Genomic DNA, 26,586 nt, shown 5'->3' with positions numbered 1-26,586 from the left:
ATCAATGCCTCATATTATTGTATAAACTACTTCTTTAAATGAGGAGGGTAAAGGAGATGAAGTGGGAGACATATGTCTACTGGTAGCTAATTGGCTTTGGTCCTCATCCATTATTTATAGTGCTATTGATCACAAGGAAGACAAGAAACTAAAGCATTTGCCAATTATATTTCTCAGCAGAATGTTCCTTCCATATCTGTAGTACTAGATTCTCTCCGTATTAACACCTTCGTATGTGTTATCTGATTCAGCATATCCTTGTATGCTTCATCACTGTATTGCCTAGCTAGCAAATCCTATGTTTGTATAGCACTCTAGTTTTTCTCTCAATCCCCTTTCTTCTAGTTGGATAAGTACAATGTGTTTACCTCACACAATTTCTTTTTTTTGTTCTTCTTTTGAACATGACTGTGTACATTAGAGTAATAGAGAACTGAATTGGAGCGTTTATCGAAGGTTTGTTTTTGGTATAACTTATTTTTATGTCTTAAAATGCTGGAGCTTAACCCCAGCATACAGTATTTTTTATCAGGTAAAACTGATATAGGTGATACTATCATAGTTTTGCAAAATGTGATAATACCCCCAGATACCCTTTATCCCAGTGATGAGTTCAGCAAACTCTACAACATGGGTACTACCCTGTCAAGCTGTATAGTTAGCAGTTTGGGAGGGTAAAACCGGGGCTCAGTCTCCCTTTTTTTACCACCTGTGTGAAAGAGCCTTAAAACTGTGATTACATTAGATGCATTTATTTTAGGGGTTTTTTTTTTTTTTTTTTTTTTTTTTAAATCCCTTTTTGTTAAAGGCATTATGAGTCTTTCTTCCAGTCCTTTGTGTTTTTCTCCTACATAAGATCTGCTTTGATCATGAAGTTTTATGGTGTCATTTGTTGCCCTTTACTCACAACCTATAATAGCGTAAAAGTTCATTCGCACTGCGCTTAGCTTTTCTAAACATTGGAGCAGTTATCTGGGACGTTTTTAACAACTTTTGTGCTTCCTAGATCACTTTTTCCTTTAAGTTTTAATGCTTTAAGGTGCATTTTCATATGTTTGGTTGCATTTTGAGTGTTAAATCAGATCCTGAATGTGGGAGAGTAATATTTCCTCTAAATATTGTTAAACTGCACCTAAAAGGATGTTATGCATAGTGTGAATGGCACCACTGAAAAATCATTACATACATTTATATTCGTTTAGAAATGTTCTCTAAACCAAATTTGACAGTGCAAGTGTGATTTAGGTCTTAGGCTGGGTTCAAACTTGTGCGATGTTAGACATTGCATGTGATTCGCACCACACTGCTGTGCAGATCACATGCGATGTCTGTGCGAAGCGAATTCAGCCATACCCATTGTCTGGCTGAATTTGCATTGCATTTGCACCAAAATGGTAATGTGAATGAGAAGTCCTGGCTCTGTCTCCACTCCAATTTATACCAAAGGTGTTATGTCGGGTTTAGGTCAGTGCTCTTTGCAGGCCAGTCAAGTTCCTCCACCCCAAACTTGCTCATCCTTGTCTTTATGGACCTTTGTTTGTGCAATGGTGCTCTGTCATGTTGGAACAGGAAGGGGCCATCCCCTAACTGTTCCCACAAAGTTGGGAGCATGAAATTGTCGAAAATGTCTTGCTATGCTGAGGCCTTAAGAGTTCCCTTCACTGGAACTAAGGGGCCAAGCCCAACCACTGAACAACCCCTTACCATAATCCCTCCCCCCCACCACCAAATAATTTGAACCAGTGCACAAAGCAAGGTCCATAAGAACCTGGATGAGCAAGTTGGGGGTTGACTGGCCTGCACCAACAACCCAACCTCAACTGGTTAGAACACTTTTGGGATGAATTGGAGTGAAGTCTGTGAGCCAGGCATTCTAATCCAACATCAGTGCCTGACCTCACAAATGCACTTCTGAAAGAATGATCAAACATTCCCATAGACACACTCCTAAACCTTGTGGACAGCATTCCCAGAAGAGTTATACACACGCACAGTATCTCACAAATGTGAGTACACCCCTCACATTTTTGTAAATATTTTATTATATCTTCATGTGACAACACTGAAGAAATGACACTTTGCTAACCTGTAAAGTAGTGGGTGTACAGCTTGTATAACAGTGTATATTTGCTGTTGACTCAATAACTCAACACACAGCCATTAATGTCTAAACCGCTGACAACAAAACTGAGTACACCCCTAAGTGAAAATGTCCAAATTGGGCCCAATTAGCCATTTTCCCTCCCTGGTGTCATGTGATCCGTTAGTGTTACAAGGTCTCAGGTGTGAATGGGGTGCAGGTGTGCTACATTTGCGTTATCGCTCTCTCTCTTTCATACAAATTCAACATGGCACCTCGCGGCAAAAAAACTGAGGATCTGAGATAAAGAATTGTTGCTCTTCATAAAGATGGCCTAGGCTATAGGAAGAAACTGAGCTGCAGCATGGTAGCCAAGACCATACAGCAGTTTAACAGGACAGATTCCACTCAGAACAGGCCTCGCCATGGTCGACCAAAGCAGTTGAGTTCACGTGGTCAGCGCCATATCAAGAGGTTGCCTTTGGGAAATGGACGTAAGAGTACTGCCAGCATTGCTGCAACAATTCTTTTTTCAGATCCTCAGATTTTTTTTTGCCGTGAGGTGCATTGTTGAAGTTCCAGTGGACCGGTATGAGAGAGTGAGAGCGATAACACCAAATTTAACACACCTGTTCCCCATTCACACCTGAGACCTTGTAAGACTAATGAGTCTCAAGACATCAGGGGTGGAAAATGGCTAAATGTGCCCAATTTGAACATTTTCACTTAGGGGTGTGCTCACTTTTGTTGCCAACGGTTTAGACATGGCTGTGTTGAGCTATTTTGAGGGGACAGCAAATTTACACTGTTATACAAGCTGTACACTCACTGATTTACATTGTAGCAAAGTGTCATTTCTTCAGTGTTGTCACATGAAAAGAATCAATAAAATATTTATAAAATTTTAGGGGTGTACTCACTTTTGTTGGATACAGAGTGTGTGTGTGTGTGTATAATAAAATAAATTATTTAAGCAGTTCAAGCTTTAAAGTTTGGCTCCATTCAGATTTTTGGATCTACTCCAGCAACCAATCTTTAATACTGGAAATTGTCTAAATATGATCTGTAATCCAACTCAAGGCTTTGGCAATCCTATTACGGTTCCAAAGTTTAGCCAGGCTGTTACCTGCGTAAATTCTTTATTTCCAGGAAATATATGGAAAATGTCTGTTTTTTTTAGTTGCTAATCATACCTGTACAAAACTGTATATAACATGGAAGCTTAAAGATACTCTGCAGTTTGAGCATAAATGCATTGCTGAGGTTTCTTCAAACTTTATTCATTATGAGTCAGATTAAATTACCATTGAAAGTAGGAAATGACTGCTAACCAAAACACCCATTCCACAACTGTGATGGTTAAATTAAATGCATTACCAGTAAGAAACCTATGCCCACAACTGGTAATTCTAAAACACTGATCCTGTAATAGTAGTCTGCTCTCTTCACACAGCATTGCCCATCTGAAATCGCAATAGTCATGGGTTAATATTTATTTTTACTATTCAGAAATAATCTCATTTAGGTTTTACTTAATTTTGTACAGTGCCGACCCTCGGATTATATTGATATACCATATAGTGAGGATTTTTATGATGAGTCTGACTACACAGCTAAAAATGTCGCTGTTGGGGGGTAAGAGTTCTGAACCTGAGCTGCGCACATTGGCAGGGACCTTCTCTTTTATAGCTCATGCTTTGGAAGGTCCTGGAGGAAACAACCCGTGGCCCTGCCTTTTCTGATCTAGATGCATCTCTGGAGTGTTTTGGCATGGCTTCAATGCAGGACCCTACTTTGGCCTGGGCAAGGCAACAGATCGCAGACCGGCTCTACTGAACTAAAGAAATGTTGTACATCTTGTTGAGTCTGCCAAATAACTTTTTGTTGCATTTCCACAGCCGCTTGGTGCCCCTGCCCCTAAAATTGTGGTTCCATTTGAACAGAAAGCAGTAGATTTTATAGGCCCATTGATGAAAATCCACCCAAGGTTACCAGTACATATTAGTGATATTGGTCTTTCCTCAACAGTACTATGAAGCTTTATCTCTGCAGAATACCTAGTCCAGAATGATTACAAGGCAACTCTGCCATGTGTTTACTGTAACCAATTTTCCCAGAGAAATTCTCACCGACCTGGGCATGCCATTCATGTCAAGGGTTATAGCAGATGTTTAGATTGGTAGCAGCGTACATCTGTTTCAGATTAAGTAGGTGCGCATATCTGTCTACCATCCACAGATGAATGGCCTGGTCAATCACTTTAACAGAACCCTAAAAATCATGCTTTAAGTGGGTAGTGCAAAAGACTGAGATCACTTGCTAATAGCACTCTTATTTGCAAAACATGAGGTGCCTAAGGCCTCCACAGGTTTTTCACTCTTTGAGCTTCTGTAGCTAGCAGTATAACCCAACAGTCTCTAAATGTCCATATCCCTCCCTCGAAAAAAAAAAAGGAATTTACAGTGTGCAGTTACTGTTAAATGGCAGTATGCATTAAAAAATGTTTTCTCTACATTTTTGGTTGAGGGAGAGGGGTTCTATCAAAACACACCAATAATACAGTCCAGTTTTAAATAGCAAAAATTTACAACTTAAGTCAGGTGTTTGTATGAAATGTCTTGCATTCACTGCACGTTTGTTAGGTTATACATAAGAGTGCATGTAGAATAATTTTTCCATGGAAGAGCAAATGCTAATGATTGTCTGCAAATATTGCTTGACCTTGCAATTGTGCAGAATCATTAGACTACTAAATAATGGTGCCTATGTGTTTGTAACTATGCCCCTGTAAAATGAACACAATTAAAATATGTAATTAAAGTCTGGAATGGCTGTAGATGAAGTGCAGTAATTTAACCACTTCGGCCCCAAACGATTTTTCCCCCTTCCTGACCAGAGCTTTTTTTGCAATTCGGCACAGCATCGCTTTAACTGACAATTGCGTGGTCGTGCAACGTTGTAACCAAACAAAATTGACATGCTTTTTTCTCCCCACAAATAGAGCTTTCTTATGGTGGTTCTTTTGATCACCTCTGCGGTTTTATATTTTTTGCGCTATAAACAAAAATAGAGCGTCTACTTTGCTATATTATCCCCAAAAAATATATTAAAAAAATAATTTCTTTCTCAGTTTAGGCCGATCTGTATTCTTGTACATATTTTTGGTAAAAAAAAAAATCATAAGTGTATATTGATTGGTTTGCAAAAAAATTATAGTGTCTACAAAATAGGGGATAGATTCATGGCATTTTTTAATTTTTTTATTAGTAATGGCTGTAATCTGCAATTTTTATCGGAACCACGACATTGCAGAGGACAGATCGGACACTTTTTACACTATATTGGGACCATTGACATTTATACAGAGATCAGAGCTAAAAATTGCCACTGATTACTGTGTATATGTCACTGGCAGGGAAGGGGTTAACACTAGGGGGGCAATCAAGGAGCTTGTTCCCTCAGCATGTTCTAACTGTAGGGGGATGGGCTACCTAGGACCTGACATAGATCACTGCTCCCGATGACAGGGAGCAGTAGATCCCTGTCATGTCACTAGGCAGAACAGGGAAATGCCTTGTTTACATTTTCCCTGTTCTGCCTCTCCTCGCCATGATCACGGACCACCTGCGGACATAGAGTTTGCAGGCACACGTACGCTAGCCCGGGATTACGAAGGGACGTACGGGTATGCCCTTTTGCGCACCCGTGCCATTCTGCCAACGTACATTGGCGTGGGGCGGTCAGGAAGCAGACTGTCCCACGTACGTGTACTGCATCAGTGTAGCCCTTAAGCGCACGATCACGTACCTGCACGACGTCGGCTCTGGGGCCGTGCTGTTCACTGGATTTGTGTCGCTGGTCCCCAAAAAGTTTCACTTGGTGTCAGATTTGTCTGCCGCAATGTCGCACACCCACAAAAATCACTCATCACCTCCATTACTAGTAAAGACAATACAAAAAATAAATTCCATAAATCTATCCCATAGTTTGTAGACACTATAACTTTTGCACAAACCAATAAATATGCGCTTATTGGGATTTTTTTTGCAAAAAATATGCAGCAGAATACATATTGGCCTAAATTGATGAAGAAATTTGATTTTTTGGGGGGGGGGGGGGGGGTATAAAAATGTTATTGGGTAAAAAATGATTATTTCATTTATTTTCAAAGTTGTCACACTTTTTTTGTTTATAGCTTTGTTAAACAGTAAAGAACACACAGGTGATCAAATACCACCAACAGACAGCTCTATTTGTGGGGGGAAAAAAGGACATTAATTTTATTTGGGTACAGCATTGCACGAGCGCACAATTTTTAGATAAAATAACGCAGTGCCGTATCGCAAAAAATGGCCTGGTCATTAAGGTAGTAAAGCCTTCCAGGGCTGAAGTGGTTAAGTGGCGCATTGGCCCCCCATTTGTGGTTCTTTAGTCAAAAAGCAAACATGTTTACATCTGTATTTAGAGAGCAGGCATATGCAACAACTCGGTTTAGGTTTACATATGTGAAATTGAATGCAGTTTCTGTGCCTTTATAAGATGCACTTTTATAGTGATTAAAATGTTTTAAAATTGCATCGGCTTAAATGCACTAAAAATGTTCTGGGACATCTGTGCTGTCGAAAGCTAATGACGCAGCTCCTCTTAGCCATTGGGTTATTACTCCACCTTTAGGAGAAGATTAGGCATAACATGTTATGAAAAACACAGAACTTTTAGTTTGGCCCAAGGGGCGGTCCCTTAGGTAACAACCCCCCAGCCTGCCATGCAGCCCTCAGTTTTATTTTGCCTAGTGAAGGAGAAGGACCTAGGAACCCTGCGGGCCCGTCGGTGTGGATTTTTTTCTGCAGAAGCTTTGCTTTTTGCGCAAGACTAATAAATCCTGTGATCTATATCAACAGCCGGCTGGGTGACAGGCTGGATACCCTTAACCTTGTAGTCTTCCTAGCCTGGCCAGCGAGCGTGTGCAGACCAGAGCTACGCACTAGGTCAGCCACGACGTACCTCAGCTACAGAGGTGGTCGGTAAGCTTTAATGCTCCGGGGCACACATGTGATCGGGCTACTGATATATGTACGTCAGTGTGCTGTGGCCAGCAGCCACCCCGTACTGATCGGGGAGTGGGTTTGTGATGGAATGTCTCCCAGCTCTGCAGGACTGGTAAGTACAGCTCTCCCTGCCTCAGCGGGGCTGAGCAGCTGGGCATTGCCTTGGGAGGTCAATTCGGGGGTCCCTCACCTCCCTCTCTTCTCTCCCTGTCCCTATCTTCCCTCCCTCCTCTCCCTGTGGGGGATGCTGCACGTGACTGCTGAGCAGTGTGTGTGTCATGTTCGGGGGCTCTCATCTGGGGGGGGGGCTGCGCTGGCTGTGCCCTGATGTGTGTTCTCTCCCTGGGGGTGTCTGAGAGGCTGTGTCTGTGATCCCTGCAGCACTGTTCACCGCCATTTTCTGTCCTGTCCTCATTGTTTTTTTCAGTGTTCAGAGGGCAAGGAACAGCATGCTTTCCTGTAGTCCGGCGGACATTTTCTCTGTCCTTAGGTCCTTATACTGGACGCTCGGCGCCCATTTTCTTTGAGCCTGTGCACATTGTAGATCAGTTTCAGCGCCATAAGCAGCAGCTCTGGATGACAGTGGGATTTTCTCTGCACCTGGGAGCTGACAAGGAACACAGGCACTACTTCCTGGACAGCGCAGAACCAGTCAGGGTGGTGAGTCCTGCAGGAAAGAGCCCCTCAGCCAGCAGCAGTTAGGAGGGTGGGACCATCACTATCCTAAGTCCCCATCAGGTGGCAGACAGGGTAGGGTCAGCATGGCTTCAGAACATGGTATTTCTTCCCCCGAAATCCAGGCAATTGCAACCGGTTCACCTGCAGAATGTGCAGTGTCCCTGGACACTTTGTCAGCGGTCCTCAATTCGTTCGTTGCCAAGATGGAGGAGGTGCGTGGGCGCAAAGGTGCTAAGAAACGCACCCCCCCCCATCCTCTGGGGAGAGCTCTGATGCAGATTCGGGCCCTGCTGAGGCTGGTGACCCCTGCTCTGTCATTTCAGATGACGCTCACCAGGACTTGAGTCCTTGTCCAGGTCCGTGCACGGCAAATTGCTTGTCAGAGCACTTATCACAGCTGTGCGTGATACCCTGAAGATTCAGGAGCCAGATCCCAAAGCTGATGTAGCGGTCCCTTTTAGGTCCCGTAAGCAAGCCCGCTCCCCTTAGGTGTTCCCGTATCTGACTTATTTTGACAAGTTAATTTACAAGGAATGGGGTTGACCACAACTGACCTTTTCGGTCCCCAAATACATGGCGGTGTGTTACCCCTTTGAAGAGAGCCTTCTCAAAAAGTGGTTGGCTTCTCCGGTCATGGACCCCCCAGTATCCAGGTTAAACAAAGTAACCACGTTCCCGGTAGAGGGGACTCCTGCATTTAAGGATCCCACGCACAGGAAGGCCGAGGCAGTGGCTCGTTCCTTGTCTACGGTTGTGGAGTCAACCATGCGACCAGTACTGGCATCCGCACTTGTGTCGCAGACACTAACTGAGTGGGCAAAATTGTTGCACCGCGAATTGGGAGAACAGGCTTCTCCTGTCTGCGTGGAACTAGCAGAACAACTAGTGCAAGGCCTTAAGTACGTTTGTGACGTGGCACTGGATACTCTTCCCCTGTTATCCAGGGCTTCAGTGTCAGCAGTGGTGCTGAGGCGCCTGATTTGGTTGAAATGCTGGTCTGCTGACCAGGCATCCAAGAAAGCCCTGACGGATCTGCCCTTCCTTGGCAACCGGCTCTATGGAGCCTCTTTGGATGACATTATTAAAAATGTCACAGGTGGTAAGAGTACACTACTCCCACAGGCCAGGAAGGCTAGGGAGCCACGCCGTAGGCAAAGGCCCTCATTTTAGGTCTTTTTAGTGGCCATTACATCGGCCAGAAGGGTTTTGGAACTGGCGGCCTTGTCCTGCAAGTCACCCTATCTGGTTATCCACAAGAATAAGGTGGTGTTCCGTCCGCAACCTTCTTTTCTGCTGAAGGTGGTCTCTGCGTTTCACATCAGTGAGGACATTGTGTTATCATCTCCTAAGCCGACACATCCTAAGGAGGTGGCCCTCCATTCCCTGGACGTGGTTCGGGCTCTGAGGGTGTATTTGTCTGCCACGGCTCCCTTCCGGAAGTCAGACTCACTGTTTGTTTCGGTGGCTGGTCCAAAGAAAGGCATGGTGGTCTCGTTGGCCAACATTTCCAGGTGGATCAGGCAGATTGTAGTACAAGCCTACGCCTTGAAGGGGCAGGTGCCCCCCTTTCCGGTCACGGCCCACTCCACAGGGGCAATGGGAACTTCTTGGGCCTTCCGATATCAAGCGTCTGTTGCTCAAGTGTGTAAAGAGGCGACCTGGTCGTCTGTTCACACTTTTACCAAGTTCTACAAGGTAGATGTCAGTGCATTGGCTGATGTCTGTTTTGGCCGCAAAGTTTTGCAGGCGGCTGTATATTTGCAATTGCATATGCAATTTTTTCCTTTTTTTTGCCCTGGTTTTTGGGTAAAAACGCAGTACCTTTACGTTGATGCACCATTGCATTTGTTACTGCAATTTTGGTGCAGTTTTTAGGGTAGTTCCTCTCTGTTTACTGTGGTGTTTTTTTTTTTTCTACACACTGTCGTTTTTGTGGGTAAAGTTATACTGGTTCCCACTTGCCATGGTGGATGAAGTTTTTATGCTGCTTTCCCACCCCTCGTTTTGGCACTGCTTGGGGACGTCCCAATGGCTAAGAGAGGAGCTGTGTCAGTCCAAAATAAGAGAAAATAGGATTTTTTGTACACACCATAAAATCCTTTTCTCTGTAATTTACCGACTGACACAGCACCCGCCCCTCCTATTTTTCTTTACGTTATACTGTTTGTTGACGTACTGAGGGCTGCATGGCAGGCTGGGGGGTTGTTACCTAAGGGACCACCCCTTGGGCGGAACTAAAAGTTCTGTGTTTTTCATAACATGTTATGCCTAGTCTTCTAAAGGTGGCGTATCAACCCAATGGCTAAGAGGAGCTGTGTCAGTCTGTGAATTACAGAGAAAATAAATTTTACGGTGAGTACAAAAAAAATCCTATTTTTGGAAAAAAGTTCTCTTTTTTTTTTTTATATGTGTATGTATGTATGTGTATATGTATGTGTGTGTGTGTGTGTATATGTATATATATATATATATATATATATATATATATATATATATATATATATATATATATATACATTTTTTTTTATTATTAAATGCTGTCTCAACATTGACTTGTATTTTTTGTCTTGCACTTTTAAAAGCAGTTTTCCATAATAATAATGTTCTATTAATTGTAAGGCCTTACTACAAACTCATGATGTGGTAGCCCATGAAGTTTACAGTGATGATGCACTAAGAGTTACGCCCCCTCCAACATCTCCCTACCTGAACGGAGATTCTCCAGAAAGTGCAAACGGTGATATGGATATGGAAAACGTTACACGGGTGAGATTGGTGCAATTCCAGAAGAATACAGATGAACCTATGGTAAGTCGTTTGACTTCAGGGGCAATCAATTTGTTATTTATGATCCGTCCCCAAATGTATTTTGTTTTTTATTAGCATTCAAGCTGAACACCAGGCAAACCCCTAAATACACAGGGGAAATAAATATATGGTGGCTGTTTTACCTGCCGCCTCTTGTTCAGTTTCACTAACAGGGCCCCATGCCATCCCTTCCACTCTTTTTCTCCTTGATGAGGAAAAAGTACAGGGGCAGGTTCTAACGCTAGTGATCATTGTGATTGGCTATCCTAGTGATCCAAGGCTTACTTGTCCACCTCCTCAGCCTCTGACTGGACATTGAAACCTGTTGCTTTTCCCTCTAATCTCTGTTGTACAGACATGACTGTAAGAGACTGACACCAACTTCAATTCAGCCATTGACACTGTCTGTAATATATATATGTAGCAATGATTACAGAGGTTTGTTCATTTTTGTCTTTGAGCCTTAAAATTGTGCCTTAGAGTTCTGTTGGCCATTAGCTTCCTTTGTAACACATTGAAATTATTTGTCAGTAGTCATATGCTTCAAATGACATGATTGCCAACAAGCGTTTAAATTGCATGAGGTTGATACTGCTAATGTGGCTTAATCCTAATAGAAATTTTCCTGTGATAATGAGTTGTAAATAGACTTGGGCGATTCTTTTGGGCTTTTATTTTATTTTTTTTAATTTTTGTATGACAGATTTGTAAAGCATTTTAAATTTGTTTTCAATAGGGTATAACGCTAAAGATGAATGAGCTGAACCATTGTATTGTTGCAAGAATTATGCATGGAGGAATGATTCACAGACAAGGTACTGTACCGCACTTACAGATCTTATAATTTTGTAGCTGCCTAAGCTGTCATGCTTTTCGCAGTATTTCTAACCCTGTCACACCTCAATGAGTTTTTACTGTTAGGTTATGAATGAGTGCTGCTTGAATGAAGGCTGAACAGTGAACACTATAAAAATGGCTACTAATCAGCTCAGCCTGCAAACTCATTTGTAATCAGCTCCATTGTTATGACTATACTGTTCATACTTTAGAGCTGGTATTTGTGAAATTAGTGTAAAATTAATACATTTTCAGTCAAATAACTGCTGAGAGCCTTGGCACTCTAATTTTTATCAAACTGAGGCATGAAATTGTGCATGAACATTGTTTAATAATACAATTCAAGATCTTTGATGTAAACAGAGAATTGGGATTATTTTAAATTCTTTATCGGTTTCTGAACTTAAATTGCTGTTTTCATCTTTGTTAAATAGAAAATGTCAAAATTAGAATTTCAAATAGTATGTCATCCATTTGCATATTGTTGTTTTTGTATTAAGTGAAACCTATATTGCAAGAAACTCAAAAGCTTCTATTTCCGTCCACTTCTGAAATGCTAGTTGCCTGGCTTTATCTGGTTGCAGTGCTTTGAGTCACCTGTAACAAGCAAGATACATAAATCAGAACAGAGTCAGAGTTCCCTAATGTACATATTTTGTACAGGGTCTGTTGGAAAGTACAGAACCAGTGGATCAAAATCACAGGCTGAGAACTGGTATTTTCAAATGTGGAGGTCAGTAATGGTAACCTCTGTATTTAATACTAGTTTCCTTTTAAGATGGAATTGTTTATACTGCCACAGACTACAGTGAACACAGCACGTGGCCCTAAACAAACTCTGATGATGCTTTTGGCAGGTGCCCATTACCTTTGCTGCTTTTATTTCAAGTTGATATCCAGGTTTCCTATCACTTTATATAGTTTGTTTGGACCAAGCTGATTCAAATAAACATTTTTCTGCAACTGTTGCATTGCCTCTAAGTGCTGTATGAACTGTATGTCACTTCAGCGACATACAGTACAAAGTGCTGGGTTCTGGCTGCGAGACAGACTTCCTGTCTCACACCTGAAACAAAATAGTCGGTCTAAGTTTTGCTCAGCCACTCATAGGCCGCCTTGTATTATGTGAATGAATACAAAAGCTTTCTCTTATTTTTTCAAATCGGAGATTGTGATGTAATAAGCCTGCCACTCTGCCTCAGCCAATCACAGGAAGTTTTGTATTGATTCACAGAATACATAGCTGCCTATGAATGGCTGAGCACCACTCAGACTTGCTTTGTATTGTTGAAGGGGCGTAAGACAGGAAGTCTCTCACAGCTGCAACCCAGCACTCTGTACTGTATGTAGCTGAAGCTACATACAGTTCATACAGAACTTTAGTGCCAATGCAGAAATTTGTGAAGGAAATTATTTGGATCAGCTTGGTTGAAACAAATTATATAAAGTGACAGGAAACCTGGAGATCAGCTTTAATTTTCTGATTTCTATAGCATATATATATATATATATATATATATATATATATATATATATATATATATATATATATATATATATATATATTATAAATAAATGCATTGAGGGGGACAAATGGACTCCATGTAGATAATTATCTTTATGGGTATTGAACCCAAGACCTCTAGTGATAAGTACACTGCAGTACACATTTCGTGTGAGTGTACTGAGGTTAACAGATATGTTTAACATTTTTACGATGGTTCTTTATTATCCATACTATCAGCCCTGCTTTGGACTAAGGCTGCATTCACGTGTCAATTAGGGCCAGTAGCAGCTGGAATCAGCTGTGCCTCAATGGCTAGGTATGGCCGCTGTTCACTATAATAACTGATCGCCTGCAGCCACCGCTATTCGTTAACTACCTGCAGTGATCCCTGGCTGTGCAAAAACTGGCAAATAGCTGTGGCCATCGGCAATCTGTCATCATAGTGATCGGGGCCGATGGCTGCACCTTGCTTCTGAGAGCCACAGCAGGAATCTCTGATTCCTGCTACTACTAATAGCACTAGCCCTAATCACCAGTGGAAATGTAGCCTAAGGATGCACTGTGATGCATACAGTATGAAAAATGCTTGTGTTCATTTTACTACTTTTACAGCTAATGATGTATATGATAAAGAATGAACTCGTTGCACAGCCAGTCCTTTACACAAGACATTAATTTTACATTTGGTAACTTTAAAAATCAGTGCCTCAGACACGCAGTTATGGTTTTGAGCAGGTTCCACCCCTCAGCACTGTATAAATATATTGTTACATTCACTTTAATGGCTCATTGATAGCACTAGCTTTGTGGTAGCACATGGTAATAGCATGTGTTAATGCAATGCACTGTAATGCTAAATGCGTGCTTTATTGAACTGCAGTGCCAATAATTGTGAATGACACTCTAAAATGCATGTGCATTACAACACAACTCAATTGTGTCCTGTTAGACACTCCGGCTGATTGAAAAAAAAAAAAAAATCTATGGCCAACTTTAATGGAAAATATCTGCTTCTAGCCAGTTGTCAATACCCAGAACAAGCACTGTATATAAGGGCTTCTGACTTTTGATTTTTAGTGACTAAAAAAAGTTTAAAAAGTCGGGCATACATGGATCGAAATTCAGCCAGTTCAGAAAGTGATCCGTGCCGCTGGCTATGCCCGGAAACATTGCTCATTGTGTTCTGATGGCAGGGAAGGCTCCCCACTGTGAACACAACAGCACAGTGGGAGTGATTCCCCCATCCACCTTGAATGTGTGAATCTGAAAATCTGCAATTTTTTTTCCTTCGATCCACTGGTTGAATAAAAAAAATTATAATGCATGGCCTGCTTTAAAGCCAATGTTTCCATAAAATAGCCATGCAACGGCCATTTTCAGAGGGAAGGGTTTACGACATGTGCTGACACATGCACACACGTTTCTTGAGTTAGACAAAGGATGCCAAAAGTAAAAGTTTGAAATATTGATGCACTTCAATTATGTTATTGTTTTGCCAGGTATGTTCTTTGCAGCATTTCTATAATGTGTTTGGTAACATGGTAACAGCTTAGAGACCACTTCATCCGTGCCTCTCTGTTTTGAAATAAAGCTAATCCAGAAAGAAATCGTTTGAAAGGAAGGTGTGGGATGCTATAGAATGTTTTGTTAAAAATAACTTTTTACTGTAACAATTTTTTTTTTATGGTTTTACAGTGGGATATCTGTAGGTCACATAAAGCTGAAATCTAGTCAAACCACTAAACACACCTAAAATATTGTAACGTTTTTATTTGCTAATGTTTTGGTCATTGCCTTTAGTGAATCGGATCTAGACTGTATAGCCAAGTTGGGAACCCCACTTTTCTTATTGTATAGCTAAGTTGGGAACCCACTTTTTTTTATTGTAGTTATTTATGCAATACAATTTGGTCATCAATACCTGTCCCCAGCCTGTGACTGGATAGCAAAGGATAAGCAACACTGGTGAAGTCATCTCTGTGTTCTCACCTTCTGTAAGCATTTTCAAACTGCCAACTGGCAGCACTATACACAGTATTAATTATCAGAGTGCTGAGTTCTGCCACACAGGGGATTGCAAGACAAGTTATTTTTATTTAATTTTTTTTAAATGTATAGGCTATTTGTGTGCCATTTTGGGGCTATATTGCAGAAACTGAAGTAATAAAACTAGAGTATATAAGAAGTAAAGTTTTTCTATTTCAGTGAAGGAATCTGGATGCTCTTAAAATTGCCTTGTTTTCTGCAAGTCTTTATTTGCTTTGGTTAAGCAAATTGTTTGTAATCCTGTCATAATCATTGTTTCTTCCCATCAATAATTTTGACATGAATTGCAACAAGTTTTCTTTTTTCTGTTGGCTTCGTACAAAATGTGCTTGGAAGTATAGAATGTTAGAGATGTCTTGAACTAACCAGTTATTTTATTTACAGGTACACTCCATGTAGGTGATGAAATTCGGGAAATCAATGGAATTAGTGTAGCAAACCAGACAGTGGAACAGCTTCAGAAAATGCTGGTTAGTAGATTTTAGAGTTCTAGCATATCAGAGTGTATGACCCTGTCAGGTATGACCTGTCAGTGAAGACTCGCTTGATCAGTAAGGCCGGTTAGGCTTAAACACTGGGAGCTACCTCTCCATTTGCTTCTTTGGACCCATTTCCATTTTTACTGTGGTAAGGGTAAAAGCTTAAAGTTGACATTAATCTGTTGGGTGCTGCTTGCACACACACCATGCTATGTTTCTTTATTGTACATCATGGGACACAGATCCACAGTATTTACTGTATGGGTTATATAGGCACCTTTAGGTGATGGACACTGGCACACCCTAGACAGGAAGTTTAGCTCCCTATATAACCCCTCCCCTTACTGGGAGTACTTCAGTTTTTTTCACCTGTATCTTAGGTGTTGGTCACGAGTAAAGACATGCTGTGCTGAGCTCCGCTGGAGAAATCTTTGCTGGGGCAAGCCATGCAACCGGATCCATTCAAAGTTTCTTTTCCAGGCAGAATCGAATGGTACCCGGGCCTCGTGTCATGCCTATACTGCTTCTCTTTTTAGGGAGCTGGACCCCGGGATCCAGTGTTTGTTTTTTTGAAGCCATCTTTCCTGGTGGGGTGCTTTTACAGGCCCAGGATTGTGGATCCCCCGATAACATGGGGCCTGGTTCCTGAAGGTTCTTTTTTTTAACAGAGCCCACCGTGAGTGGTGAAGTTTGGGTCTGTCTGGTTTACCACAGAACCCTGCAGCCGGATAAGGTAAGGGAGATTCCTAAGGAATTTTTCTAATTCCTGTGTGTTTTCTCCTTTAACCACTTTCAGACCGGACCATTTTGCTGGTAAATGACCAGAGGTCTTTTTACAATTTGGCACTGCGCTGCTTTAACTGGTAATTGCGCGGTCATGCAATGTTGTACCCAAACAAAATTTGCGTCCTTTTCTTCCCACAAATAGAGCTTTCTTTTGATGGTATTTGATTGCCTCTGCGATTTTTATTTTTTGCGATATAAATGTAAAAAGACCGCAAATTTTGAAAAAAAATGATATTTTCTACTTTTTGTTATTAGAAAAATCCAATAAACTCAATTTTAGTCATACATTTAGGCCAAAATGTATTCAGCCACATGTCTTTGGTAAAAAAAAAGTCAATAATTGTATATTTATTGGTTTGCGCAAAAGTTGTCACATCTACAAACTAAGGTACGTTTTCTGGAATTTACGCAGCTTTTAGTTTACGACTGCCTATCTCATTTCTTGAGGTGCTAAAATGGCAGGGCAGTACAAAACCCCCCCAAATGACCCCATTTTGGAAAGTAGACCCCCTAAGGAAATTGATAAGTGGCATGTTGAGCCCATTGAATATTTTATTTTTTTGCCTCAAGCGATTGAATAATGACAAAAAAAAATGTTTTTTTTTTTTACACAAAGTTGTCACTAAATGATATATTGCTCACACATGCTATGGGCATATGTGAAATGACACCCCAAAATAAATTCTGCTGCTTCTCCTGAGTATGGGGATACCACATATCTGGGACTTTTTGGGAGCCTAGCCGCGTACGGGGCCCCCGAAAACCAAGCACCGCCTTCAGGCTTTCTAAGGGCGTAAATTTTTGATTTCACTTCTCACTACCTATTACAGTTTTGAAGGCGATAAAATGCCAAGATGGCACAAAACCCCCACAAATGACCCCATTTTAGAAAGTAGACACCCCAAGCTATTTGCTGAGAGGCATTTTGAGTCCATGGAATATTTTATATTTTGCCACAAGTTGCGGGAAAATTACAAACTTTAATATTTATTTTTTTTTTTTTCACAAAGTTGTCACTAAATGATATATTGCTCACACATGCTATGGGCATATGTGAAATGACACCCCAAAATAAATTCTGCTGCTTCTCCTGAGTACGGGGATACCACATATGTGGGACTTTTTGGGAGCCTAGCCGCGTACGGGGCCCCGAAAACCAAGCACCGCCTTCAGGCTTTCTAAGGGCGTTACAGTTTTGAAGGCCATAAAATGCCAAGATGGCACAAGCCCCCCCCCCCCCCCCAAATGACCCCCTTTTGGAAAGTAGACACCCCTACATTTAGGGGTACACTAGTGAGACTAGGTAATAAATGGCGGGTGCCCTGAAACTATAAAAAAATAACTAACCAACCAGCGTCACCTGTAACAGTTATATGGTGATCACTGGTGAAAGGGTTAACTAGGGGGCAATCAGGGGGCTTTATGCGGTAGTATATGGGGGTCCCTGGCGCTATAAAAAGCTGCGGCGAACCTAAATACCTACCTGCCTAACTAGCGTCACCTGTGACACTAATACAGCGATCAGAAAAACGATCGCTTATTAGGCTGGGTTCACACTGGAGCGATGCGGGAACGCCACGAATCCGCGGCGGGTTCCCGCATCACATGCCTCCCGGCGGCAGTTCACACTGCCCTATGCGAACTGCTGGGAGTGTCAGTGAAATGTTAATGACACCCCCAGATCAGTTCGCATATCGCAGTGCGATCTGCAAACTCGGATCGCATGGTGTGAGCACCCATGCGATCCGATTCTGCTGCGGGCCAAAAAAGGGTCCCGTGCGAATTTGCGGCGGGTGCGATGCGAATTCAGCCATACTATCTGTATGGCTGAACTCGAATCGCACAGAGATCGGATGTGATTTGCACTGCAGTGCGGTGCGAATCACATTCATTCTCATAATCCGCTGCAATGTGAACCCAGCCTTAGTGACACTGGCGACGGGGGGTGATCACGGGGTTAAACCTTTATTGGGGGGGTTAGGGGGGTACATTAGAACTAAAGGGGGCTAACCCTAACTGCCCTAACAGTTATTACAGTCACAAATGACACCAATGCAAAAAAAAATAAAAAATGACATTGGTGTCACTGTGACTGGGGGGCAGGGGTAATTGGGGGGGGGGTGATCGGGGGGGGTGTGAGTGTGCCTGGCATGTTCTACTGTGTAGTGTCGTGTTGGTGCAACTCACCGATCCTCTCTCCTCGGTGTCGGAACGAAAAATACCGGCATGGAGGAGAGATTACATCACTTCCTCTCCTGTGTTTACATTACAGGAGAGGAAGTGATGTGACGAAGGATTTCTATTCGTCAGGAGCGATCGCGAGGGGGTGGCCATGAATGAATGGCCGTCCCCTCATCCGGGATCGCTCCCGAACGAATACCGACCGCCGCAGGCACCGGGCGGGGGCCCGATCGGGCCCCCGACTTGCGGGAAGGCAAGGACGTACATGTAAGCCCTTATGCCTGCCCGTGCCATTCTGTCGACGTACATCGTCGTGCGGCGGTCGGGAAGTGGTTAAGTAAATGTTGCTATGCCTAAAGTCACCACCGGGGGCTGTCAAGAACACATACCTGTTCCATGCTTGTCAGGCTCGCTCTGTGTCACAAGCTGCATGCTTCCTCCGAGCCCAAGCTCCAGGTAGGATGTGGGTAGGGTTTTTTTTTTTTCATTTCAGGAATGTCCCCCAAAGCTTCTTTCCAGGCTAGAGGCCATGAGTCAGTCGGTTGATGCTGTACCTCTCCCGTTGTCATTGCGGCTGCTCTCCATCCACCAGCTCTCCTCCTCTCCAGCTCCCCCTCCACGTGCGATCCTTTCAGATCGGAGCCCCCGCTCGCGCAGGAAAATATTCTTTCTCTTACGTTCACTGACTGACACAGCACCTTTATTCTTGACCATCGGCCGAGTCCTCTCCTGAAGGTGGCATAACAACCTGATGGTCAAGAATAAAGGAGCTGTGTCAGTCAGTGAACTCCAGAGAAAAGGATTTTACGGTGCGTACAAAAATCCTATTTTTTTTTCTGCCATTTAACCTGGAGGATGAATCATTTGGCTACGTCACCTGCTCCTGAAGTACCACATGGATAGCCAGACTGTATCCATTGCCTAACTACAATGACTGCCTAAAACTCTCATTAGCACCAGCTGCCTGGCTTTGAAAGTATTTTAGGTCTTGCCTAACATTGATCCAATCTGGCAGAGCTTGAGCTATTTTGCAAAGAATGGGCAAAAATTTCACTCTCTAGGTCTGCAAAGCTGGTAGAGACATACCCAAAAAGACTTGCAGCTCTAATTGCAGCAAAAGGTGGTTCTACAAAGTATTAACTCTGGGGTTGAATGCAAATGCATGCCACGCTTTTGAGATATTTGTAAAACATTTGGAAAACCATTTATCATTTTCCTTTCACTTCACAATTATGTGCCACTTTGTGTTGGTCTATCACATAAAATACCAATAAAATACATTTACTTTTTTGGTTGTAACATGGAAAAAAGTGGAAAATGTCAAGGGGTATGAATACTTTTTCAAGGCACTGTATGTGTAACCCACAGCCAACTTTTCACATGCTTGGTAAAGGAACATGGCAATAAAATCAACTGTAGATATAACACATAAATATTCTTTTTCAAAATAATTTTTTTCCTTTTCTACTCTACTCCATGATCACGTGGTGCCCTTTCACTTGCTCTGCACCACACTGATTTTGGTGGGCGGAACAAGCAGGAAGCCTCTGACATATCCTGCAGTCATTTTCTCTGTGATTCCCTGGCCGCACAGAGCAGATTGATGCAGTTGTGGTCACATTAGACAGAATAGAAAGGGAGGGGGAGCTGTCATTCAAAGAGATGGACCTGCACGACAAACTGATTGGAAAAAGCCACGTGTGGCAGCTGGAAGAGAACAGAGAATGGCTTCCTAATCATCAAATCTCAGCACAGGCACACTGGCAGTGGCAACGTAGCAATAGGATCGGCTGCTAATATGTTGATTCTGATAATGAGGCCTATGGAAATGGCAAGATCAACCAGGTTTTTACAAAGAATTAAGAGATGCACACAGGTAGAAGACATAATGTTGATGAACTATGCAAAAGTAAAATTTTGGTTTAAGGGCACTTGAAGCAGGTCAACTTTCTGGACCCTTGCAGTCAGAACTTTTGAGTGGTCGAATGTCTGCAAGCTTTGACCCATTACCCATTGGGGCCTCGCAGGTGTCTAGCGTTCATAGCTACCCTTCACAAATGGGGCTGCCCAACTCAAATCCTTGCTAAAGTAAATACAACATGTGGGTCAGTGTAATCTTTCCCAGTTGTCAGGGAGGATTCCCCTTCCTCCCTTTAAGGGGGCCTGTGGGGAGGTAAGGGGACATCCTCCCAATATTGTCTTGCCTACTCTTTGACTCTCATTCCTCTTAAGCCTCCCCCTTGATATCTGGAGCTTAGACTTGAGGTGTGAGACATCTGCATGGTCCTTATAGACCACAAAGTCCCTGGAGTGATAATTCAGGCTGAATGAGGTGGTTTCTTCCCCATTTCAGAACAGTCTCTCCCTGTCCCCCTACCAAGATAATCAGTCTTGTTCCCCAGAGCAGTAATTTCCTGTCATTTTGAGGAATCTCATTAGGAGTCAATTCCTTGTCCTGGATTTCATTGTATGTTATTTAGGTGTCGTAATGCCTTAACCTCTGGGAAAGTGTTGGAGTTTTCCCTTTTGATGGGATAAGTTACCTTGTCCCTACTTTGGAAAACCTTGAGAATGCTGCTCTCAACCACATAGTCTCAGAGAATGTGTCATTACCATCTAACTTTATTCAACCAGTAGAGTTTTCTCCAGAGGGGTTTGTGCACCTCATCCACGGCATGGCATGAAGCCACTATCATTGGACCCTATGCTCACTTGGATTTTCTGGTTTTATTGGGTGAAATGAAACAAAGCCAAATTGCTGGCTTGAGGAGAAAGAAGGTAAAATGATACCATGCGGGGGAACAAACATCAAATTACCTGTGAATACGAACAAAACACATTTCCAATAAAGCGAGTAGTAGAGGCATCCGGCACTAGTGTCAGAGGAGGTAATGAGTAACTGGGCACGGGGGCCCGAGACATGGTTCGGCAGCGGGGCTGGGATTGTCACCCCACGGTGGAGAGGGGAGGGAAGGATAAATATGAAGGGGAAAAAAAGGGAGGTAAGGGGAGCAAAGGTGAGAATCAAGTAGAATAAGAAAGGAAGGAAAGAGATATGGGCCTAGGCAGGGGGAGAAAAAGGGATGGTTAAGATAGAAAAGGGTGTAGGCTTAGGCTGAAAGAGTGAAGCCTGTGGGTTAGATGGTCTACTAACGTGGTCCGAAATACCCAAACTGGCCAGGGGCAGAGTGGGGACAGCATAGGACCAGCAGGGATTTCACACTTTAAGGAATTGGCATGAGAGTCGTGAAGTACAGTGGTCATCTTCTCATGCAACATGAGGGTAGTCAGAATGCTCTTCACCTCGGCAAACCCGACCAAAGGCTTCCTCCAGGCTCTGGCAATAGCATACTTTGTGGCAATGAAGAGGTAGGTGGCCAGTTTTTGTTGATAGGAGAAAAGGCCTATGAGGGAGCAGTGAAGAAGTGCATGCCGGGCATCCTTATGGAAGGGTACATGAGAAATTGTGGAGAGTAGGCCGTAGACCGTGGCCTAAAATCACACCAAACATGAACATAACCACCAGATATGGATTTCATCTCCATGTTGGCCACGTCCCCTGAAACGGCTTACATTGTATGATGGGTGTGAATGGGCTATGCGGGGCGGGACCCAATACCAGCGGAAGAGACTGTTATAGGCTGCTTCCTTGGTGACCGTGTTAAAGGAACATTTGGCTACAGATGACGAAGCCCTGCTCCAGTCCTCTAGGTCTGTAGAGACTGCCACGTCTCGTTCTCATTTAGAAATGTATGAGTGGGAGCGTGATGAAACCCACCCACCCCTGCCCCTCCTAGTGGGTGATGACCATTATGTTCAAAGGTCATCATTTGAAAGGGGACCAAGGAATTACGATGAAGGGTTGAAATCCAGTGTCAGGGGGGGTGTGTCGTGGGTGTCGCGAATGGAGTCTCAGGATGGAAAGCTACGGGACCTGATTTAGTGACAGACCTGGGAGTAGCAATGAGCAGGCCACCAGGGGTTATTCAGGAGGGGAAGGAGCCAGGAGAGAGACATTAAGTTGCCCAAATAGTGTATCGAGATCCCAGAGAAGCAGGCTATTTGACCATAATAGGGCAAAGAGAGGGAGGAGCATGCTCATATGGATTTTCAACAGACTGGTCCTGCTGTAGGTGCTCCCTACTGCTGATGGAGTATGTCCAGAATCCTTTGTGGGACCTGATCACCTGGTGTTAGGGTCTCCTTCAGTGGCTGATAAGCTCTCCAGATCCATTCATTGGTTCTACAGGTAAATGCTCATAGCCGTTTGGCTAAGGTCCCTCGCCCTGTGGCTGTGGATGCTTCTCTGGAATGGGATGCTTCAAGTTATGCCTAGAACCATGTTCTGTTTCCAGTTTAGGCAGGTTATGCATAGGGGTTTTTGCTCATTCTCCTGCTTGTTGGTGTTTACATGCACCAGTCTGGAGCTGTAGTATACCTTCATCCCTGCCCACACTTGTATGGGTACTTTTCACTCTTCTCATTCTCCAGAGTTGTTTCCAGTCTCCAGGGTTTATTGGCTTTCCCTGGGAATATTACTGTGTGAAGTTCTTACTTTCTTGGATACTAATATTTCCTGGATACCAGTATTTATAGTTATTACAGGGAATATTGGATTGTCTTTTGGGTGATCAGGAAGGAATTTTTTTTCCCCCTTTCCCCTAGAGCAAATTGGATCATGCTTTATTGGTGTTTTTTTTTTTGCCTTTCTCTTGATCAGCTAGGGGAAATAGTGTATATGGAAGTTTTCTATTGTGTGTGTGTGTGTGTGTGTGTGTGTGTGTGTGTGTGTTGTTTTTTTTTCTCTGTTGAACTAAATGAACTTGTCTATTTTTTTTTTTTTAAACCAGATTAACTGTAACTATGTAACCTGCTGTGACATGAGTTGTCTTATCTGGAAACCTCACTCTTCGTCTTTTACTATTCCATTCCTGAATTCCAAGAGTTGGGAGTGTGAGGCTTGTAGACTGGCTGGTCTGCTATTGTGTGGGCCTGCTTCTTTGTGTTTACTGGACCTGTTTTCCTGGCACATGTTTTAATGTGTTTTTATTTTTTATTTTTATTTCTTATCACATTGTTGCTCTATTTGTTCATTAGAGCATTGCCTGTTATACTTCTTTTGGTGGTGTTTTAGTTCACAACACCTTGCTGGTGTGGATACTTTTTCTTTGAATAGAATGTTTCCCCTTGAAGATTTTCTCTTCTGCCCTGGTCTGAGCATCAGGTTTATCCTCTCAACTCCTATGGTCATTGGCAAACACTCTTACAGGGGACTTAATCTACCTCACCTGGTTCAGTTTCAGGTGCTGGCCTTTTGGTAATCCTGGGTTACACAAGTTTCCAGTCCCGTCTTGAATGCATCAGTAGCTGTTACCTTCCCCCCCAGTTGGACTGCTTTTGGACATCCTAACTGTTTTTGAATTCCTCTGTCCGTTAATGCACTATAGAGAAAATAGGATTTTTGTACTTTTAAACTCTTCTTCAAATGTGTTGAGGGACACAGGACCAAGCCCTCTGTTTTACTGCCAGGTCCTGTGCTTTTTGACAAAACTGAAGCTTGATCGACAGAGGAGGGGTTATACAAGGACTGGCTTATGCTTTTTCTGTTTGCTCTTGTCCCAACCTCCTGTGAACAGTAGTATAACCCAACAGTTTCCAAATTCCTGTTTCCGTCAGTGGACTGGAAGGAAAAAATGCTTCATGGTAGGTACAAAAATCCTGTTTTTCAGCATATTTTAAATATCCCAATGCCACTATGTGTGCATTTTTAATATTAATGTCATGTAGATTGTAAGCTCTAACAAGTGGGGCCCTTTGATTCCTACTGGGTTAAATCATGTTGTACTTGCACTGTAATTGTATTGCGTTGTGTAAACTGTTTGCGCTATATAAATCCTGTAATATTTATAATGTGTGATTTGCTTTCCCTGAAAGCTCTAAGTTACAGGATAAGTGCACTTTAAACAAATCAGTTATTCATTTTGCCCCCTCCCCTAACCTAATCCATCCCACCACACTGTCTCCCGAGAAGTACAGACAAATATAAAGTTAGACAAATGTGTATCTTTAGCTTATAGTGAATGTTGTTTCTAAATTTACCTTAAACTATTTTCTTTTTCATTTTCAGAGAGAAATGAGGGGTAGTATCACTTTCAAGATTGTTCCCAGTTACCGTACTCAGTCTTCATCCTGTGAGGTAATAACTTCATACATAAGCCCATTTTTTCCTCTTGTATCCTGGTGCTAATCACTTGCTAATGGCTGACTTTTTTTCTGCTTCTTGGGAAGTTGTTTCTGCCTGTGCTAGTAGATCATGCACACCAATTTTACAACAAAGATAACGGAACGGTCAATGCCTCACTCCCTTCCAATGCCTATTCCTGGGAATATAGTTTGGTATAATGTAACATCGTTTCCTGATAGAATTTTAGACAACAAAATAGTCATTTTAAGAATAAGCAGTAGTTGTGGTAGTATTGTCACAACTAAATCTTTGCAAATGCAGACTGGGAAGAATGATTAATAAGAGCAAAGGCAGCAATCAGATGTCAGCTTTTACTACAGTAAACTGAAATACTATTGGTGATTGCTCCTTGCTTGTTGAAAAAGCACACTTGTTTTTTTTTTTTTTTTTTTTTTTTTTTTTTTTGTGCTGGGAGATTATGCATGAACTATTTGAAATAAAAGCTAGTATTAGAATTTACTTATGGTTATTCTCCTTAGAAGCTACCAGTAAACTCACTTTTTCTAAGAACTTGATATCGGCCTTCTCTTGGATGTTTGTTAGATTGTCTTACACAAATTTTTGTAATATGTGATCAGTCAAATGTACCATTTATTTTGTAAGCCAAATCAATATTGTTCAAGGCTGTTTATTTACTTGGAACCTCAGTGTCTTAAATAGTGGCTGGTAAAGTGTATCAGCATAATTATCCATTGAGGCTATAAAAGAGCTTCCTCCATTTAAAACGTGCATCCAGCATGACCTATTCTACCATACGCCTATTACCCGTGGGGTATAGTTATGAAACTTTTACAGAAGTTTTGGGTGAGGGCCAGAGAGAATCTCCCACCTGGTTTTACATCTCCTACAGACCTTCGTGACCAGATCATAGCACCCAAATCTACCCACTTATTGTGGCCAGATGGTCTTTCTCTGAAAGAATCTAGGCACCTGAGTTCCCAAATCCACCAACTTGTTGTGGTTATTGCAAGGGGTCTCACCTCTAAACTTTTTTTTTTTTGTGGGAAATACAACAGGAAAGGTGATCCATCCTGGGCTTAATAATGCCTTAAGTGACATTTTAATTGCTTTTAAGCAATAGTGTCTGTTTCAGTTGATAAGCTATACCACACTATATATTTTTCACAGAAAAAAAAAAAAACTGTGTAGGTTTTATTCATTGTTAAGTATTCATTGGACGGTGGTGTGGGCAGTTGCTTTACGAACATTTGTTGACCTCCACATCCTCAGAGTAAAGATGCTTGTTTAGGCATCAGAGGATTCCCAGTTGAAATCAATAGAGACAGCAGCTCTGTCTGAAAGGCACAATTAGTTTGAAACAGGTCACAGGAGGATCTTGACGGCTCTAGATCTTTATACTTGTGCAGCAGCACTTAAGGAGAATCGTTGACCTAAAACTAACCTCTAAAGCACTCGGCATCTTGTGCACTGTGTATTCAGGGAAAGTGTGCTGCTGCTTGGTCTTAGGCTGACTTCTGCAGGAGATGGCCTCAAACTGGCTTCTTTAGTTGGAATCATTAAGCAGCTGACTCTTGCTGAAGTTAGTCACGTTTATGTAGCACACATTGGTATTTTACATCCCCTCTCCCAGGCACTTTGGAAACACTTTGCAAACAACTACAACACCCATTAGGGGCCTGATGTATAAATAACTAGAGCAAAGAAATCTAGAGTAAAGCAAAGTAGCTTCCCATAGCAGTTAGGTTCCATGGGGGAGATTTACTAAAACTGGTGCACACTGAATCTGGTGCATCTGTGCGTAGTAACCAATCAGATTGTTCAGGCAAGCTTCTTTGACATTAAAACCTAGAAGCTGATTGGTTGCTATGCAGAGCTGCACCGGATTCTGTGTGTTACCAGGTTTTAGTAAGTTTCTTTTCACAGTGAATGAA

General features: G+C 42.4%; 1 protein-coding gene across 16 annotated transcripts in view; it reads left to right on the top strand.

Moving 5' to 3' along the window:
• The window catches only part of CASK (calcium/calmodulin dependent serine protein kinase), a 486,621-nt gene that overhangs the window by 409,827 nt on the left and 50,208 nt on the right, over window positions 1-26,586 (top strand). For all 16 annotated transcript variants that reach the window (XM_077480904.1, XM_077480896.1, XM_077480902.1 and 13 more), the window contains 4 exons: window positions 10,426-10,614; window positions 11,351-11,429; window positions 15,389-15,474; window positions 24,578-24,646. In XM_077480904.1, the coding sequence (XP_077337030.1) occupies window positions 10,426-10,614; window positions 11,351-11,429; window positions 15,389-15,474; window positions 24,578-24,646 (423 nt within the window). The remainder of the gene's footprint in view (window positions 1-10,425; window positions 10,615-11,350; window positions 11,430-15,388; window positions 15,475-24,577; window positions 24,647-26,586) is intronic.

Source organism: Lithobates pipiens, unplaced genomic scaffold, assembly GCF_037356315.1.
Source record: "Lithobates pipiens isolate NorthernLeopardFrog02 unplaced genomic scaffold, aLitPip1_a1.2 Scaffold_16, whole genome shotgun sequence".
Classification (NCBI taxonomy): domain Eukaryota; kingdom Metazoa; phylum Chordata; class Amphibia; order Anura; family Ranidae; genus Lithobates; species Lithobates pipiens.
Note: the sequence above shows the minus strand (reverse complement) of the source record. Positions and strands in the feature narration are given on the sequence as shown.